The following is a 19130-nucleotide window of genomic DNA, read 5'->3' as shown; positions in this document are numbered from 1 at the left end:
ATGTGATTTGCTAATGGAATGTGAGGGCGAGGACTGAGTCAAAGATGATTCCTATGATTCTGATTTATAGAAATAGATAGTTTCATTCACAAGACAAGAAACATCAAAAGGAAAACAGGGTCAAAAGAATGACCATGATTTGGCTTGGAAATGGGATTAAGGTGCTCTTAGATGCTTGAATTAAATTGTCAAATAGGTAATTGGTATACATATGGGAAGCTTAGAGAAGAGGTCAAGCAATAGAGAAATAACTTATTTACTGTTAGTAAATAAATGGTAATGCATGCTATAAATGTAAATGTGATTGGAGAGAGAGAGAATATAGATGTATGAGAGGAGGGTGAAAGGAAAGAACCATAAGGAAACATGATATTTAGGTAGAGAAGGCTGAGCTTACAAAGGATATGGAAAAAGAACATGCTGTAATGAAGAAGAAATGGCTAGATTATAGAATTCTGGAAAGGAAAATATTTAAAGATGGAAGAAAAGACCCCATGTTGAATGTTACTGAGATATTGAAATAAAGAAAAGAATTTTAAACAGGGGTATGGAATTGAGTGATAATGAAGTCAGTGGCAAATTGAACAAGAGCCTTTTTGATGGCTTGATAGGCTCTGATGACAGATCGCAGTGGGTTGAAGAATTGAGATTGATGAGGAAACGAAGACTGGGGTGGAATCTTAGGAAAAGATTTTCTGTGAAGGGGAGGACTAAAATAGGGCAGTTGTAGAGGAAAATATCATGTTAGGCAAAAATTTTATGTTAATTTTGAGTGGTAAGACCCAGGCATCTTTAAAACCTTATGAAACTGATCTAGGTTAGGAATCAGGAAACTGTAAGACATGAGCCAAATCCAGCCAGTGCCTGTTTTTGATAAGGTTTTACTGGGACACACACTTCCTTTACATATTTCCTTTGGCTGCTTTCACACTACAACGTCAGAGTGAAGTAGTTGTAACAGAGACTGTATGGCCCACAGTCTCAAATATTTACTATCTGGTCCTTTCCAGAAATATTTCACTTTCATCTAGGTCAAAGGAATAATTTGGCTATCTAAGGCAGTGAAAGGTAAGATCAGAACAATTAAGTAAAATAACTTAGTCACAGAGTATTGGTGGAGAGATTCATTTAAAGGTGATTTTATACATTTCAAAGTGGAACACTGATGTAATTCCCTGTAGTCTGAAGGTAATTGTCCTCAAGTTCTTTTAAAGAAAAATCATTATTTGAAAACCTTTAGCGATTATGGATAAGAATAAATTAACAAAACTAAAATACTAAAAGTAAAACTGGAGAAATTGTACATCTTTAAGGAATTTAAAATATTAAGAAAAAAAGTACATCTAATATGTTAGTAATTTTTAATTTGAATTATTAGACTATGGATCAAAGAAACTCACCTTTCCCATTTACATTTTCTAGTATAAGGTTCATAGTGACTGAATAAACAAATGCATGACTAGAGAAGATGTTTAAAATGTAATTATTACATAAAATCATCATATATGCTACTTTTTCAATGAAATGAGTATTTTCCTAGAATATCTAATTCAACATCCTAATACAAGGACACAAAAAGGCAAAAAAAAATCTGGATAAGATTTATACTGTTTTATCAGTATTATATCCAAAAGGGGCACTAGAAAGGCAGTTTTTGGTGAAGATTTTACAAACTTCAAGGAAAATATCATGTCCAAATTATTTTAACCAATTCAAAGCTGGAAAAAGACAATTAATAAATGTAACTCAATTTATAAAGAGAACATAATTTTGAACCTCCTTTTTAATTGAGAATTTAAAAATTGCAAACAAAATAAAAGTAAACACAATGAGAGCTGATCAAGGAAAAACATTATGAAAGAAACAACCACAATGTATCCCAGAAATGCAAATAATATTTAACATTAGTAAATAAAATAATTTATAATATCAATAACTAAAATATGGGAAGAAAAAGATTCACAAAAGGAAAAAAATGAACTGCCAAAAACATCATTTAGTAATACTAAATGTTTATCCTGATAAATGCGTAGTAATACTAGATGTTCATCCTGATAAATGAGACTACAGGTATGAAAAATGTGATAAATAAATTTTTACCCAAAACAAACTATTTTATCCATTATTGTAACACAGCACCGAGCCTAGCGTTAACAGCTACCAATGCGCATTTACAATACATTTTTGTTGAATATATAAGTGAATGAATAAATAGCATGATAAAATGTATAAAAACACAGAAGACAGTTGCTTTAAAATTAGAAAAAAAAATTTTTCTTCCAAATCAACGTAAATACATAATATTATTCTAGAAGATTTAAACAATATGATATAAAAAATAAGTAAATAAGAGATGTAACTATTAGAAAGCTAACACTTGTTTTTAACATAATTATTTTTGAACTAGAAATTTTAAAAGTAATAACAATTACTGAAATTAAGATTTTGGTCAAAATATTGATAATTATATATTCATATACACATAGGTGTTATACACATATTAGAATCATAATAAAAAGCAAATCAGCTCATCTTCATTAGGGATATAAGAAATGGCTAAGAGCTAATTTACCACTTTTATGACATAACATTTATAACATTTCCTTTTGACATCTGTAGAGATTTCCCATTATTTCAAAATGAATTAATCGATCCATATAATCTCAGTCAAAATATTGTGTGTGTGCGTGCATGTGTCTATGTGTATGTGTACTCCAGACTTGCGGCAAATAAATAAATAAATAAATAAATACATAAATAAATAAAAAGAGTGAGAGAATGAAAGACGTAAAATTTTCTTTCAAATAAACATAGTAAGGAATAAGCAAGACAATTTATAAAAATTTAAAAACATTCTAAAACTATAATAATGTAAAGATATTAATCTGATATAAGAATAGAGAATGAACCAGTGGGGAAATATAAAAATTCTACATTAAAATGTTAACTAGAAAAGTCATATTCTTCAGTGAGGAAAAAACAAATTAGGTCCATATTTCACATGATACACTAAAGGATATTTTAAATAGATTAAATAAATATAAGAATAAAGTCATTGAGGGAATAATTGAAATGTAGTAAATTTTTCCTTACAGGATGGGAAATACCTTTCTAAAGATAAAGGCAATGTAAAAAAAACATCAAAACTGGCATTTTTGTGGACACCATGGACTATTTATATACTATATTTCAAAATAAGAAGTTCAACAACAAAATACAAAAAAAACTACATCCCTAAAGTCAAAGACATAAATATTAAACACTAAAAAAAATTTGACTTGTTAAAAAGATAACAAATAATGTTAGTATACATGTGGGAAAATAACTTGTATAATTCATGTAGTAGTACAAACAGGTATATATTTTTGAGAGTAATTTGGTGACATGAGTGTAAAGTTTTCATTTTTTTGGCTTCAAATTTTATATTCTAGGAATCTACTTAGATGAGGAAGCCATTGAAGAAATATTTGTAACAGTGAAACAGAGCATCATAACAGTTCAACAAAAAGGTGGGGTGTAAGTAAAATATGACATATTAAGGATGTAATTTCAAAAAACAGTATTTTAAAAAGTGACATTTTATCATAAAATGTTAACTTTAAAGTAACAGTATGTTTATAAATTTATGCATACAGTCTTCAATGCTAAATTAATTTTATATGTACATATCTGTGCATTTATATGTACAAATGTAGCCAATTTTTAAAGTATTATCTCTGCATAGTGATTTTTTTTGGTAATTATTCTGTTTATTTTTACAAGTTATTTCAGATTTTCAGCATTTTCTAAACAAAGCATTCATTTATAATTCAAAATAATGAAAATACATTTTAAGATGTGTCAGATTAATCTGCAAGAATCATACTTGTTCATATTCAGCATAAGATTATCTCTTTGTTTACTATCAATAGAATAGAGATAGTCTAACAACATTAAGAAAACAGTACCTTTGCTTATTCAATTGACCGCCATGTTCAATGAATTTTCACTAAGAAATGCAATGAAAAAGAGAATGAATGCTATCTTCTTCTGAGGCCAATGATCCTTGCCAATTTTCGCTTTGGAGGAAAATTGTAAGCACATTCTCAAACATGGTGTTATGCTAAAATTACAGGGGAAATAACTGGAATATTGATTTAAAATCATCTCTATCCTTTACTCATTTGAGAAAAGATAGTCCATGAGTACATAGAGATCTCAAAGAATTAGGGATTGCAAAAAGGATTTTATATGTATATTTTACATTCTCTTGTCGTTTAAGTTTCTAGACTGGAATCTACACATTAATTCTCAAAAATTAAAAAAAAATCTAGTTCTAATACTAGGCACCATATCCTAAGATAATAAAATTTATTGACAGTATGGCAACTAGAAAAGAGAAAGAGATTGAAAAAATTAAGTTCAGGATTAATGTCTCTGTTGTCACTCTTCACTGCAGGTCAGAAATTATAGTGAGAACAGCTAACATTGAACTGGCATCCTAAATGCATTTGGAAAAATGAGACCCTTAGGTGGCACAGGCCTAGTGCCAAAATGGGCATGGCTACAATATACAACAGAAGGGTCAAAGCAGTAACCAATATAGGCTGATTTAAGAGACCTATAATGTTTCTATTTAATTATGATGTCCTCAGGAAAAAGTACAGGAGCCGTCTCCTAAATTCGTATTTGGTCTGTATCAGTAGAAGAAGGCTAGTTTAAGTGGATAGAAGTCTAACATGAATCACTTTACACACAACTACTTACTAAGGTGAACGTAAATTGGGAAAAGTGAAATAAATCAGACTTTTGGGGATTACCGGACATTGACTCTGAAGGGACACTAATTCCTGGGGATCCAAAACATCACTGTGGTCCCCCATTCAGAGCAGGGGCTCATGAGTTCAATGGAGGTTTAGCTTATCCACTTCACGGTAGGTCCAGGGGATCTGTGACCCCATTATGTAGTTATTTCCCTAGTTCCAGAATAAATGATTGGAAGAGACTTACTCATCAACTGGTAGAATCTATAATTTGGAATAATTCTACCTTTCCAATTACAAAGAAAACAACTTAATTGTCTTCTCTCCCAAAGCTAATATTTTTCTTTTGTCTGTAGGCTGTTTGCTTTTGTTAAGGACCTGATCCAGCGGTGCCCCCTATTTTACAACACACAATGGTAATCCATGGGAAAACTTAAATATATTTCATATTAAGATACATCATACAAAACAGGAGTTTTATAATCATACATTTGTGCAAAAATAAGAGCTCATAGCATATTCAACAAAAATACTATTTATATCAAAGCATTAAACATCTGTGTATGTGTGTGTGTGTGTGTGTGTGTGCATGCACACACACTAGAGAAATATCAGGTCTTCTTAAAATCACATATTAATTTATTCACAAAGAATACCCTATATATTATTTGAAAATTCCCACTTCTCATGCAAAAACACACTGGGGAAATATAAACTGCCTCCATTTCTTTAAAGTGAACTGGAGAGCAATACTTGATCAGATTGGAAAGTTACAAGTTTTTTCTATATGCCATTTCTTATTTAAAGACCAATAAAAGAATTGTAAATGCTGCTTTCATTGAAATGTGAATAAAATGTTTAGCCAAGGGAGTATTTTACAAATTCTGAGGTATTATTTAAATATTAGTGTGTCTGGTTCCCAAACTAAATTACTGTTCAGACAAGGGACTGAAAGGTCAGGTTTATTATTCATTTTAGTAAAAATGTAACCACAACACTTGTTTCTACATCAGGGAGTATTATAACCATCATTATAACTAATAATAACAATGAAAATAACACAACCACATTGCATTTTGCATTTTTCAGTAGACAGTGGGGCTTATGCCTAATAATCATTTATATATACACTGAAACTTTCATATGGAGGAGTTCAGAGTGGTTTTCAAATAGTAGCTCATTAATCATTTCAACAAGTTAGTTGGAAAGTTATTATCCCAGTTCAATAGATGGAAAAATTATATCACAGAAAGGTCAGACATATATTTACTTGTCCAATATTATAGCAGTAAAGTGAGTCAGTTTCAAATCTCTGAGACCTCTTTTTCACCCCTTGATCTAACCACTGGACCAATGCAATTTTGGTCCATGTTGTGGTTTGACCATCAACCTAAAGTACTTTAAGGCTGACCTCTCCGCTATTACTTTTACAGACCTACAAACACAGAAGAAAATAACAATTTTTCATCTATCAAGAACATACTAAAAAAGATTCAGACATAACTAATTTCTATTATTTTTTCTGTCTTATTAAAAATAATTAACAATAATTGGTCTCAGTTGAAAATGATAAATATCAAATGCTTAATAGTAAAATGCATCTCAAATTTAAGCTGAAACATCAAGGAATATTTTTAGAGCTTCATTTGCACATAAGAGTACTTAACAGGAGTCAGTAAAAGGAAACAAAAATCAACTTTTAATAATTCCCAGTGCAGCAAATAATTAGATCCCCAGTAGAAAATATGAAAAAAAAAAAAAAAGTTTCAGTAAATGTGACTTGAGGAAGAAGGAATTGAAAAAGCAAGCATAGAATTTATACTCAAAGACTTTCTGGTATGTTTGTTTTAATAAAATCAGTATAGTTTCAATGATTTATTTGATAATATTTGATTCTAAAAGAAGGCAACAAAACAGCAATCGTTGTCCTTTAAAATGAAAATATACAGTGAATATGAATTAAGTAGCATTGACTTTTGAAAATAAAACAATATCAGGCATTTTCCCTCTTTGTCTGTATCATTTGCTATTCAAAAATTAGTGCCTAAACGGTTTTGCTTTAGCCTTAAAAATGACCCCAAAGTGGAACTAATTCATAACGCTACATATTCCTATTTTGGAGTACAGTGTCTTACTGAGATCCTTAAAAAGCATGAGTTTTCCTAAACAAAACCATCTATATTCATTTTATCTTATCTGTTTCAAATATTCAAATGTACTGTAAAAAACTAATATAATTTTTTAGTTTTTAAATTCAATGTAATTTGAAGATCCAAATCAATTAAATAAGTAGGTAAAGGTGATAATTATAAATTTGTTTAGGAAGTTTTGTTTTGATATTATAATTACTCTTTTTTTAACCTGGAAATTTTCTTTTAAAATCAAAGTGATAAACATGTTTACTGTACCTTACTTTATTGTACTAAAATTTACATTAAAAAAATAATAAAAGAAAAATAAAAAGATGACCCTTCTTGCTAACTTTATGACATCTTTACCCCTACCTCTAAACTCTGAGAATTCAGTGGATATATAAAAGACGGAAGTAAAAAAGAGAGATGGTGTATCAATATCAAAAATCCCAGAAAACCGGCAAAATAGATTGAGGGAATGACTGAAGAAACGTAAAATGATTTTGATGTATTTAAACTTTTTAAATTTCTCCCCCAAATAATAACTGCTTTTGAAGCCATTCATGTTAACTGGACAAGTTAGTAATGAACAGGGATCATTCAAAGTACAATGTATATTAATCTACCATCTTTTAGAAACATACAGTTCAGTATTTTATAAATATTTATGTGGGATATATATGGTTGTTTAACTGCACATGGTTGTTTAAACGCAATTATATTTTAAAGTTTCTTTGATATTTATGTTTGTGTATAATTTATATAATATTAAAAGATATCTCATTTCCATGTACAAACAATAATGCTATATATATCATAATCTTATTTAGTTATGCACATGTTTATTGTTTATCTGATATCCAGGCAGCAGCTTTTGTTCAATGTTTTCCTTTTAGTCAAACTTGTTCATAAGTTTTGGACATGAATTTTTCTGATTTTTTTTAATATTCTCTCCATTACTTTAACTTTTCATTAATGTTTTGCTATCGTTTCATTTCCAAATCTTAACGTTTACAAGTATTATGTAAGCTTTGACTTAAGTCAAACATCTTACTTTTAACAGACGTTAATTTCTCTTGACGGTTTATACTTTTAAACTAGTTAGGAGGAGTATACATCACATCCTATGTACGTATTGAGCAGTGTCAAGAATATTAAAGCAGTTTATTAAAAAAAGCAGCCATTTTAATACTATAGGTAATACTGTGCTTTTTCTTGACCTTCTTTAACTAAACAGTTAAAATTTTAATGGCTTCTGGAGTGCGTGAGAAAAATACCTTCACAATTTCACTTTCATTTTAAGAATATTGAGATTTTATTAAACTGACCCAATGAATGATAGCTCTTTTGGTTCTATAAAAAGCAATCTTAATTTTTAAAACATATTCAACTTTTCTATTACGCTTTTCACTGATCCAAAGACAGAGTAATTTTTCAAAAGTTCCAGTGTCTGGTGAAATACAGGTTGCCTCAGTTTCACTATGACTTAGTGATTCATGAAACTCCAAAGACATGATAATCCTGATGAGTCATCATTCCTCAATGCTAACATTCCTGAGCAACTTCCAAAGTATACAACTATCTATAAATGTAATTTTTGAGAGCTAGGATGACTAAATCTTATTGAATATAGAAAAGTCACGGAAGAAAATTTCTGGAATCATGCGAGGATTGCTGGGTGTATCAAAAGCTGTATCTTCCTAAAACCACAGTCAGACTTCCCAACTTAGGATCTTAAAGAGCAGCCAGTTATTAAAACCTTGCTGATGAGATGCTAATCCAAGCTAATTCTAGAAAGGCATCAAACCTTTTAGTGTCAGTTTAAAAATCTTTCCTAAATTAGCCATGCCAGGTCTTCTTGGCAGCTGTCACTCTTCACCAGTACCATCTGCAGATTCTAATAAAAATTCTATTCACAAATGGATTTTAATTGGATTGAATTTATACAGTAGTTTTTTTTAAAGTCATATATTAAATGCTTTCAAAATAATTAGTTATTGGAAAATTTTTAAAAGATATAGATTTGTGTGTGTACCCACATGTGTGCATTTATGTTATAAATTTTGCCTTCAAGCAGAAATTGTATGGCTGCTCACCTGAGCATGCCACTTTTGAGTAATTCAGGAAGTTCTTTTTTATCTCATTGACAATGAAGATAAATAGTTCAGTTTTTCCTGCACATCCCATCTTGCCCTTGTAATACTGGGAATGACCACAATGATTTTACAAAGTTGATTACTCTGAGGAATGATATGAGTTGGAATGTATTGCACTAATTGAATACACTCATTCAGTGATGAGTCACAGAGATGAAGTGACTAGGCCGAAGTCACAGTAAAAATGGCAACATGTAATTTAAATTCTCCTTTTACATAAAAACATTGGAGTATCTGAATATAAATACTTCTAATTTCAAACTAATTTTCAACATTTATCTTTGAAAGTATTTTCCTGACTAACAAATTCCAGTAATCATGACCCAAGTTTTTAAATGGACAAAATTTTCATGGAGTATATTTATATTTTCCCTCTATCTCTGTGGATTAGCACATGCATATACTTACACAATACACACACACACACACACACACACACACACACAAATACACTTTCTTGAAATATACAAAGTTTCAATTGTAACATTTTAATAAGACACAGTAGTAGTTGGCTATCAAAATTAACTTTGTTTTCTATAGCTTTATATTGGTAAAATGTATTAAACTTGGTGATACTGGGCCTGCTTCATTAGAATCTTCTTTGAGTATACTATGGTCTTTAGTTCTTGAAAGTTTATTCAGTATACTTCAAAATGTCAATTTCTAAAGTGTAGAAAGAAGTTAATAATCCTCTTTAAGTCAGTAGTTTGGACCTGATCTAATACATTCAATAAATATAAATATAAACTGTTAGAAATGGTCTATACCACCCACTGCACAGCAGTGAAATAAATAATATAAGCCCTGACTAATAACAAATATAGTTTTACTTTACTTGATTTTGAAGAGTGTAATGAAAATATTAAATATTGGGAAAATATATACCTAATGTCACCTATAGTCCCATTTTCCTAATGGCAGCACTATTAGCATTATTGGATCATTAAACTTTGTATTTCAATTCCCTTTCTTCTAAAATGCTCTGAATGGAAGATCTCTTTGGAGACCACTTTCAGTCATGTTAAGGTTTTACCAATTTCAATTTTTTTTTAATTGAAAGGACAAACTCTCTTGGCTTATATTCACGATAGCTAATTTTATAAAAGTTCTGCTGTTTTTTAGCTTATGAAATATAGCTTTGAAGAACCAGGTATTCACAGTTTTGTTTTTGTATAATCTTTAAGTAAAATTTTCATATGAAGAATGAAATAACTTCATAATTCCACTAATATTTTTAATGAGATAAAGCTATTCACAGTTTCACAAGCTATTTTCAAAAGTATTTGCAATTTTCTCCATTAGTGACACTAAATTTTAGACAAAGCTGTATCCTTTGGGGTTTAAGTTCTCTTCTCTTAGCACATACTGAGGACAAATTAAATGACTCAGTTCAAGCAAGCACACTGATCCATTCAAAGTATCATGATTGAGATGTATATATCTAATAGAATTGTGCCATACATCATAATAATTATTCATAACTATCTACTCTATTCCTCTTTTATATATATAAGAAAGTTTTACTGCCTAAATTATTATAATATTCTCCTTAAGTTTGTTAGCATATAATGTGCACTTGGACCTTTAAAATTGAAAATTTATAAAAAAAGGAGCCAAAATTATCTACTTTTATCAATTGCATGCTATATATGTATAGTGGCTCACAGACATTATTCTAAGGAGGAATGTTAATATTTTTATTTTCTCCTTAAAGGAAAGAGACAAAATGAATACTTTAACTATATTGAGAGCATGATAACTGAAGACACCACCAACTGTATAAGTGGTATTTTCAATTTAATGCAATTATTTTTCAAGGCACTATCTTAGAAAATTAGCATTTAGTGCTAAGTTTTCTAGTTAAACATTATGGCTTTATTGGATCAAAGTAATGTTTTAAATAAAAAGACCTACCTCACAAAAATTTATTATAAATATATGAATAGTTCTCTGTTTTTCTAAACTACTGATATGTGAGGTCTGTCAAAATAATACCAGATTAAAACTCAACATACCTTTACTGTCCTAAAAAGTCACAAATTTGGGCAAACCATTCATCCCTCTTGGCTTCATTTTGTTAGATTTTTCAACAAGAGAAATTTTACTCCGGAGTGACAAAGAAGTAAGTGAAATTTGGGTTTTCGTAAAATTTCTAAGAATCCATTTTTCCTCATTTCTTACATTCATCTGTAACTGTAACACACTGACAAAATAGAGGAGGTGGATACAGTGTTTGTTTCTGTGTATTTGTGTTTTTAAAAAGTTACTATACATTTATACGTAGCTTTATTGGACCTCACATGCTCAAAAGTGGAGTTAATGACCTTAGATGTATAGCCTACCACTTTCTACTTTTTAGGGCATGGAGAGTTTGATCTACTCTAGTAGGGCTACCATTTCAACTCAACAGCTTCATTGTTACATATAATTAAATTTTTTTAATACTTAATTATGTAACACGACATCCATCCCCAGCAACGTCACCGGAACATCATGACCATAAACATCACTCTACAGAACACGTACAATATCAAAATCTGTTTTTAAACATTTTTTTTTGGAATGAAATACATTTTTATTTTGTTTCTATCATAGTAATACCTAGAGTCTTTAGAGGATAGTCTCTGGAATTCAAGATCTCTGGAAAAGTTTTAGAACCACTGTTCTCAATCCCTTCTCTTTAAAAATCTTTCCTCCTTCACGGTAATTCTTATAACTAGAAATCACCATTCTGCTACAAAAGTCAAGAGAAAAGAATGAATAGAACTGGATTTTCCTTTTCTTTTTTATTACTACTTTTAAAGAGGATCACAAAATATGGGGAGACTAGAATTAAACAGGATGATGTTGTTTTACTCATATTCATAAATTATATAAATATCAGCCTTGCAATAAAAACATCAAGTCTTGTTAGACTTTTATATATTTAAATTCTCTTTAATTTTTGAAAACAATTGCTTGTTAGGGATTTATCACCTGGGATTACTTTATTTTTTCCTATCATATACAGAAAGGAGAAAATGTGAAGAACAACTCAATATTCCAAATTACACTGAGTTGGAAATTATTTCATACTCAGTGCTTTATGGAGAACATTTTCATTAGCATCTAAAGTTAGGATTATGGAAATATTTGGGTATATATTATCAAAGAGCAAATTATATTTTTCAACTGTTGTAACTAGTATTAAATAGGGAAAAGTCTTTAACTGCTCATTAAAACTTTCTTTTGAAAAAAGAATTACGTAAAATTGGACACCAACATGACAAAGGGCCAGAACTTAAACTTTCTTTACTAATTTATTCTAGTAATAAGGCCTTGGCAGTTATACAGTCTTGCACTTTTTGATCACCTTTACTAAGTAAAGAATAATTTCCATTCAAAGCGCTTATTGACAAGTTGGAAACCTGTGATTATGTTTCTACTCATAAGCATGTTCTCATGTATGATCTTTAAAATAATCAGACATTGACTCCAAACTTATTCTCATGGAAATGAAAATTGTATAACATGAAATGCCTTCATCTGAGGTGACTGTTACAGAAAGGGAAGATACTCAGAACCCAAATCTCTCTCTTTTTATTTATAAATATTTGCATCACTTAATTTTGGATTAGTTTAACAAGAATACACATTATGTCTTTGGGGATGACAGCAACACTGACAAACAGTCCCTGTTATGCCTGTCATTATGTTATTGCTAAATCATCCACAACATCATGACCTGATTTTAGTTACCAGGGACAAAGCCAAAACATGGAATATAATACATACACATAGCCAGCACTAAACCCTTGAAAAGTGATCTATGTCCAATAATTAAACAAAGAGAAAGGAAAGAAGGAAGGAAGAAAAGAAAAGGGAGGGAGGAAGGGAAAGAAGGGGGAAAAAAAGGAAGGAAGGGAGGAAGGGAGGGAGAGGGGAAGGAAGAAAAGGAGGAAGAAAGACATCTTTATACTTCTTAATACAATTACACAATAGGCCTGACATTCTCTATGCTGGTATAATAACTAAATGGCAAGTAACACAGAAACAGTTATCCCTGTGGGATCCCTGTTGCATGCTTTAATTAAAACTAAAAATGTACAACAAAATCAACCCTTGGGTAAATTGCTCTTTGGTTTAAATCTTCATTACCTCCTGGAATTTTGGTAAAATCACTTTGTTTTTAAATTAAGCTGGCCCCTCCTTCTTTACTCGATTACAAAAGTCAAACAACAACAACCAGACATAAATTTTAGAATGAAAAGAGTTTTGTTTGTGTGTATGTGTGTAAGTCCAACCCCTGTATACAAACTGTTAAAAAGCAGATATTTTAACATAGTGCTTTATTCCAACTTAATCTCATCCTTGAATGAACTTCCTTCAAGTTTCAACCATTAAGGAAAAAAGAAAAGCAGTCAATTTCCTGGTGGTTGTAATTTAATTAAGTAACCTTTCACACTGAGCAAAACCCAAAAGCAAAAGGGTCATTAATCTTTCTAGTGATTAGAGACACCTCTAGAGCTTCAAACATTTACCTCTCCTTCCCCGCAGTAGAAATGCTTTTAGGAGGATCATGGTTCATACCTCACATTCCCTGGAGCCAGAGATGGTATATGTGCAGGGCCCAGATCCATTAACCGATATATCCATGGTCTCAGAGTTTGTAGGCTTGTAGTCCACATAATACTCCTGTAAAGGGGAATTCATTTGTCTTTCAGACTCTCTGGTCTTTTTTCGCCGCCTCTTCATAAGAGAGTGTTGCTGAAGTTGTTTCATGCTGGCTGGGTAGCGTTTCCAAGACACATAGATTACCAAGAGGATCATGGCCACTGAGAGAAAGAGAGCCACACTCCCTGCAATGATTTTGTGAAATGAAACATGCTCATACTCTTGCTCTGTGCCAGGAATCTGAAATCCTGGGGAAGGGCTTGGTATTTCAAGGGTGGGCTGGGTGAGGTCAGATTTGAAGGTTGTAGGTTTAGGGATAATGAGAGGTTTTTGGGGACTTTGGGGCACCAGGTGTGATTTTTCTGTGTTGACCACCTGGACTTCAGAGCAGATATTATATGTTTCCACTGCATCACTAACCTTTTCACCCTGGATATGCTTAGGTCCTGCACATATCATGGTGCTTTCTTTATTTCCTTTGAAATTCTTAAGCCAATAAAACAGAGGACAAATGCTCCGAGTGCATTCCCACATATTCCCAGACAAAGTGATGGATATTAAGGATATCCATGCATTGACAGTTTCCTGTGAGATATTGGTAAGCTTGTTGGAATCCAAATTCAATTTCTGCAAATTGGGCAGACATTTAAATGTGCCCGGCTCAATTCCTTGGATATCATTCCCTGATAAATCCAAGTTGTGCAAGGAACTCCAAGTCCACGTCAAGCCTTGGCTAATGGAGCGGATCCTGTTCCATTGTAGGTAAATTGAGCGGAGGTTGAAGAGACGTGGAAAATGAGCAAAGTTGATCTTGGAAAACTGATTGTGCTCCAAGTGGAGCTCTTTTAACTTCAAGAGGCCAGCGAAAGCATTTCGGGACAAGCTTCGAAGACGATTGTAACCCAAATCCAGAAAGTCAAGATTTCGACAGTCTTGAAAAACTCTGATTGGCACCGTCTTTAACGAGTTAGATCTCAAGTGCAAAATGATGAGTTTCCGAAGGCCTTTAAATTGCTCAGATTGCAATGTCTGAAGTTTATTGTAAGAGAGGTCCAGACTGCGGAGATTGGGAACTGGGTGAAATGTTTTATTGTGCAGATAGGTAATTTTGTTGGAGCTTAGAATTAATTCTTTCAGTCTACGGATCCCTTGAAATGCATCTTCATCCACAGAGCTAATGTAATTATGGTCAAGATAAAGCCATATAAGCTGGTTAAGGCTGGCAAACTGATTGGATTTGAGTTTCTGAATGCTGTTGAACCTTAATGATAAGCCTTGTGACCCTCCAGAAATGTTCTCAGGGATATCTGCGAAAGCATGAGACTCACAGTACACAATTTTGCCATCACATCTGCAGTTCTTTGGGCAAGCTCTCTGAGCCCCTGTGAGCATAACAAGCAGCAACGTAGGAAGTAGCACTAGCACCACACGCATGCCTCTCAGCTGCGTAATTAAATGGAAACCTAAAATATTAAAAAGAAGACAAATGCACATTGTAAAGCTATTAATATAAATCACCACCAGCTTACTACAATCAGGGCCTTTCATCTAGCATAATATCGGGATAGTTGATATAAGAACCATGTTTTTGATACTGAAAGCCTTATTTTCTTCAGTGTTGCATATTTGCTATTTAGGTTTCATTTCTTCTTGCTTGCTTTTCACATCGCCACAGTGCCACAGAACTAGGAACAGCCTTCCTGAGTTATAGGAGTTCATATATCCATCGACATTGAAAAACATCAAGCCTATCCTGTGACTTAATGCTGATATTTAATAATATTAATGTCTGGCTAGTCACTTTGTTGAACACCAGTACTAAAAGGAAAAGTACTAAGTTTTCTGGTAATGAGAAAATGTGACTTAGTAATCCCTGTACTTGTACATCCTTCCTAGTTGAGCAAAGATGCTGTGATGTGGCAAAGGGGCTTCACAATGCTGTCAAGGTAACCCAAGTTTGCCCTGCCTGAAATTGTATCCTTATTGCATAATCGGATAACAATATATGAGCTCTGAAAAAAATGGCATTGGCACCAGTATAAACAGTCAGTGAAGCATGATATGCAGCCTAATAACAGCATGAGGTATTCTCAATGCGTTAAGAAGCATATATACTCTCAACATCCAGGGAGAGCTTCCTACTGAGGCTCTTCTGCGCGCTGATACAAGGGCTCACTGTCCTAACTACTAACACAGAATACTGCAAAGTATGACTATCAAATTCTTAATAAATACTTGCATAAAATACAAAATAACCTTGTGCAGTTTTTTTTTTTTTTTCCTGTTATTTCAACACAGTTGCTTTTTTGCAAATTTGGGGGATAAACAAGGAGAGAAACAGCGGACTACTCTCTCTTTCCCCCTCCCCCCATCCCAAGCTGCTCAAATTTCTCACACTTTTTTTCCTCCCCTACCTCCATTTAACTTCAGAAATCCTGCAAAGTTGCAATCTATTGGCACTTATGCTGCATTTCCAAGTCATAGCATATTAAGGGACTTCTTTGCTCTGTCAACAGTAGATTTATTATTTCTTAGCGGTAAGAAAAAAAAAAAAAACTACTCCGTGCTGCAGTTTCTTTATTAATCTTAACTATTCATATTTTTAACCAAGAGGCACTCAGCCAAATCCCTAATTAAAAAAAAAATCTCTTTCTTTTACTCAACCAGTTAAGATTTTTTTTTTTTATTTGAAACCTGATCTTGCTCTCTGTCCTCATGCCAGCTACAGACTCATTGAAATACATTCCAGCTCTCCCAGACAGGAGCAAGGGGTGGGGGGGAAAGCCAGTCACACTTGAAAAAATAAGACTGGCAAATGACTGCTGGAAATTTGGAAGCTGTGTTCAGGACATATCTTCAAAGATGAAACAAGCCCTTGTGCGACCTCTGATAAAGTAATGACCCCACCCGACACACACGCAGTAAAGTGTTAACAATATTCCTGACAGCAAGCAGAAATACAAGCATGGTCAATATTATCAAGAAATAGAATCAAACATAATATTTATCTCATGCTCAATTCCCAAGCTGTGGATACGCATGCGGAAGAGACAGCCTTATTTTCTCCAGAGTCTAAGTCCGTGTTATGCATTTACAGTTAAAATAAAACGACAAAAAAGAAAATGATCTAAAAATATAATAGCAACTATAGTGAGTCAACTGGCAAACTCAGAGGCTGCTGCTTTTTGCCTGTTTTCCCGTCTTTTAACAGCTAATGCCACGTCTGAGAATAGGAAGCCAAGAGGATCAGCTTTGCTAAGAAGGAAACAACAAAAGTTCACTTACCCATCCTTTGTCATCCAAAACGGTTCCCCCCTCTCTCAGCTTTCTTCTTATTCGGTCTCCCGTGCTGAAACCACCACCACCTTCATGACACAGTGCGGCTGTCATTCACACCATTCTGATCTCGCGTGTGAGCTACTAGACCCATACAAACTTCCCCGGAGAGGACGGGCAAAAATGCATATATATACATATGTGAAAAAAAATTAGCATGGGGTGGGATGGGGGTCAGGGAGAAGGAAGCAGTTGGGGGGGTGGGGGAGGGCCTCTAGGCTCTGAACATCATTGTGTAATTCACCAGAGACCCATCAGCAGTAATTGGCAATCTGTGCAAAAGAGCTACAGCCCATCTCGAAGGTAACCAACTTCTCTGTTAAAAGAGAGGAAAAAAAGAAAAGAAAAGAAAATCTTCAGAATACCTGACATTCCTTATTGTGCTGGCTTTTGCCATTCCCAGATAAAGCAATTCATCCTCTGGATTTTCAGTTCTTCTAGCAAGTAGGCCTCCTGTGCTGTATGAGACCCCAGTTTAAAAGCTATGCAGGCTAGGTTTATCCATTTAGCTGGTCAGGTTTAAAGTGTTTTGTAGCTGTGCTGAGAGGCAGCCCTTGTCTAATTCAGAAGGCTTTCCAGAGACTGATGATGCTCAGAGCTTGTTGGTGCTAATGCTTGAGTTTGTGATACACTGAGTGCCCTCCGCTGGAGAAAACAGATTGCACATTAAAGACGGAACAAGTGAGCCTGTCAGTGGTGTGTGCAGCCTCTCTCAGAAAGGGAAATTAAAGGCACAGGATCACTTTTTTTCTCTCCAATACTATATATTATGAAAGATTTATGCCAAGGAGTTACATTCAGTGATATCATATATCAAGTAGTATACTGCTTCTCTAAATATTATGCAATTAGTAGTTTTAAGAGTTACCTTAACCTGATTTTTTTTTTTTTTTACTGCATATATCACAGGGAATTTCTTATCATTTTTTAAACAACAAATATTTTCAGTTTTATTTTCGTTGATAAGGGATAGTGTTACTTATTCAAGGAGTTTTAAGCCAACCACAAAGAGAAGTAGTCTTACTCAGGGAAAAAAAAAATCACTTTTAAAGATAGCTACATTAAAAAAAAATAGGTCTAATTTTTAAATTCCCAACATTTAATTATAAAATATACTCTCCAATGTTGCACATGTTATTAAAGAGTCTAGATCATTATTTTCAAAAAGTGTACATTTTTAGCCTTAAAACAGCATCTTTAAATACTATTTTACAAAATGTGCAGGTAATTAAGACAGACTGAATGTTAGATAAGAGTAGACTTCCAGCTTGACATCCTTATTGCAGTCAATTTCTTCAAAACTCATCTACATTTATAATGCGAAATTTTCCTCTGAAAGTCAGCTATCATATTGTCCAAGGCCACAAAAAAAGGTGAGTACATCATTGCATCATTGTACTTCTCAAAAATTTGCAGAATATCCTCAGAATTAGAAGGGATAAAATACTATAAGACATAAAATATGTATTTTAAAAAAAACTACACACTTTCCTTGAACTTGTACTATACATTGAAAAAAACACTATAACTCAGCACTTCCATTTTGTTTCTCTTCTTGTTTATTCTACAACCTCTGGCAGATAACAATCTTTGGAACAATCCAGAATAATGAACCAATAAAGTACAGAGAAAGACTCCTCTCCTGAATATGATTGCTAACCTAATTTAACAGGTGTGAGAAGTTTAAGTGACTTTTACACAAGCATGTAAGATTGCTGTGGATCATTGGAAATAAATACTTTTAGATATATTCCTTGATTTTAGATTGTCTACCAAAATATTAGCAAGTAAAGAGGGGTTGTCATATGGATAACATATATTACTTAATTCAGATTTATGAGTAGGTAATATCAGGTAATTGCCTATTTACGAAAAAATTCTCACGGAACAAATATATCCTTTTCTCATTAACTGATACCTGAACTTCTATTTTAGAAATGTATACCTCTGGTTTAAGGCTTAATACTTATTAAAATGCAAATAAACACCAAAGAGATTAATGGAAAGTATATACCTTTCTAAAGAAATGAACATAAATGATATATATATATATAATTGTTTATAGTAGTGAGGTTTACATAGAAATAAAACCCCCACCTAAATACACAGTA

The 19130-nt window shown here is 32.6% G+C and overlaps 1 protein-coding gene across 7 annotated transcripts in view; it reads right to left on the bottom strand.

The window, feature by feature from the left end:
• The window catches only part of LRRTM4 (leucine rich repeat transmembrane neuronal 4), a 755797-nt gene extending 738134 nt beyond the window's left edge, over positions 1-17663 (bottom strand). For 4 of the 7 annotated variants that reach the window (XM_005662431.4, XM_085018830.1, XM_085018833.1 and 1 more), the window contains exons 1-2: positions 16969-17663; positions 13600-15146 (exon numbers count right to left, since the gene is read on the bottom strand). In XM_005662431.4, coding sequence (XP_005662488.1) covers positions 13600-15146; positions 16969-16972 — 1551 coding nt within the window. In that variant the 5' untranslated portion in view covers positions 16973-17663. The remainder of the gene's footprint in view (positions 1-13599; positions 15147-16968) is intronic. The other 3 variants (XM_021087310.2, XM_085018832.1, XM_085018829.1) reach the window with 2 other exon arrangements.
• Between the last annotated feature and the right edge of the window lie 1467 nt (positions 17664-19130).

This window comes from Sus scrofa, chromosome 3 (genome assembly GCF_054392235.1).
Source record: "Sus scrofa isolate SSC_HxYL_T2T_F1_AM1 chromosome 3, Sscrofa_HxYL_maternal_Yorkshire_Landrace_v2.0, whole genome shotgun sequence".
Taxonomy (NCBI): Eukaryota; Metazoa; Chordata; class Mammalia; order Artiodactyla; family Suidae; genus Sus; species Sus scrofa.
Note: the sequence above shows the minus strand (reverse complement) of the source record. Positions and strands in the feature narration are given on the sequence as shown.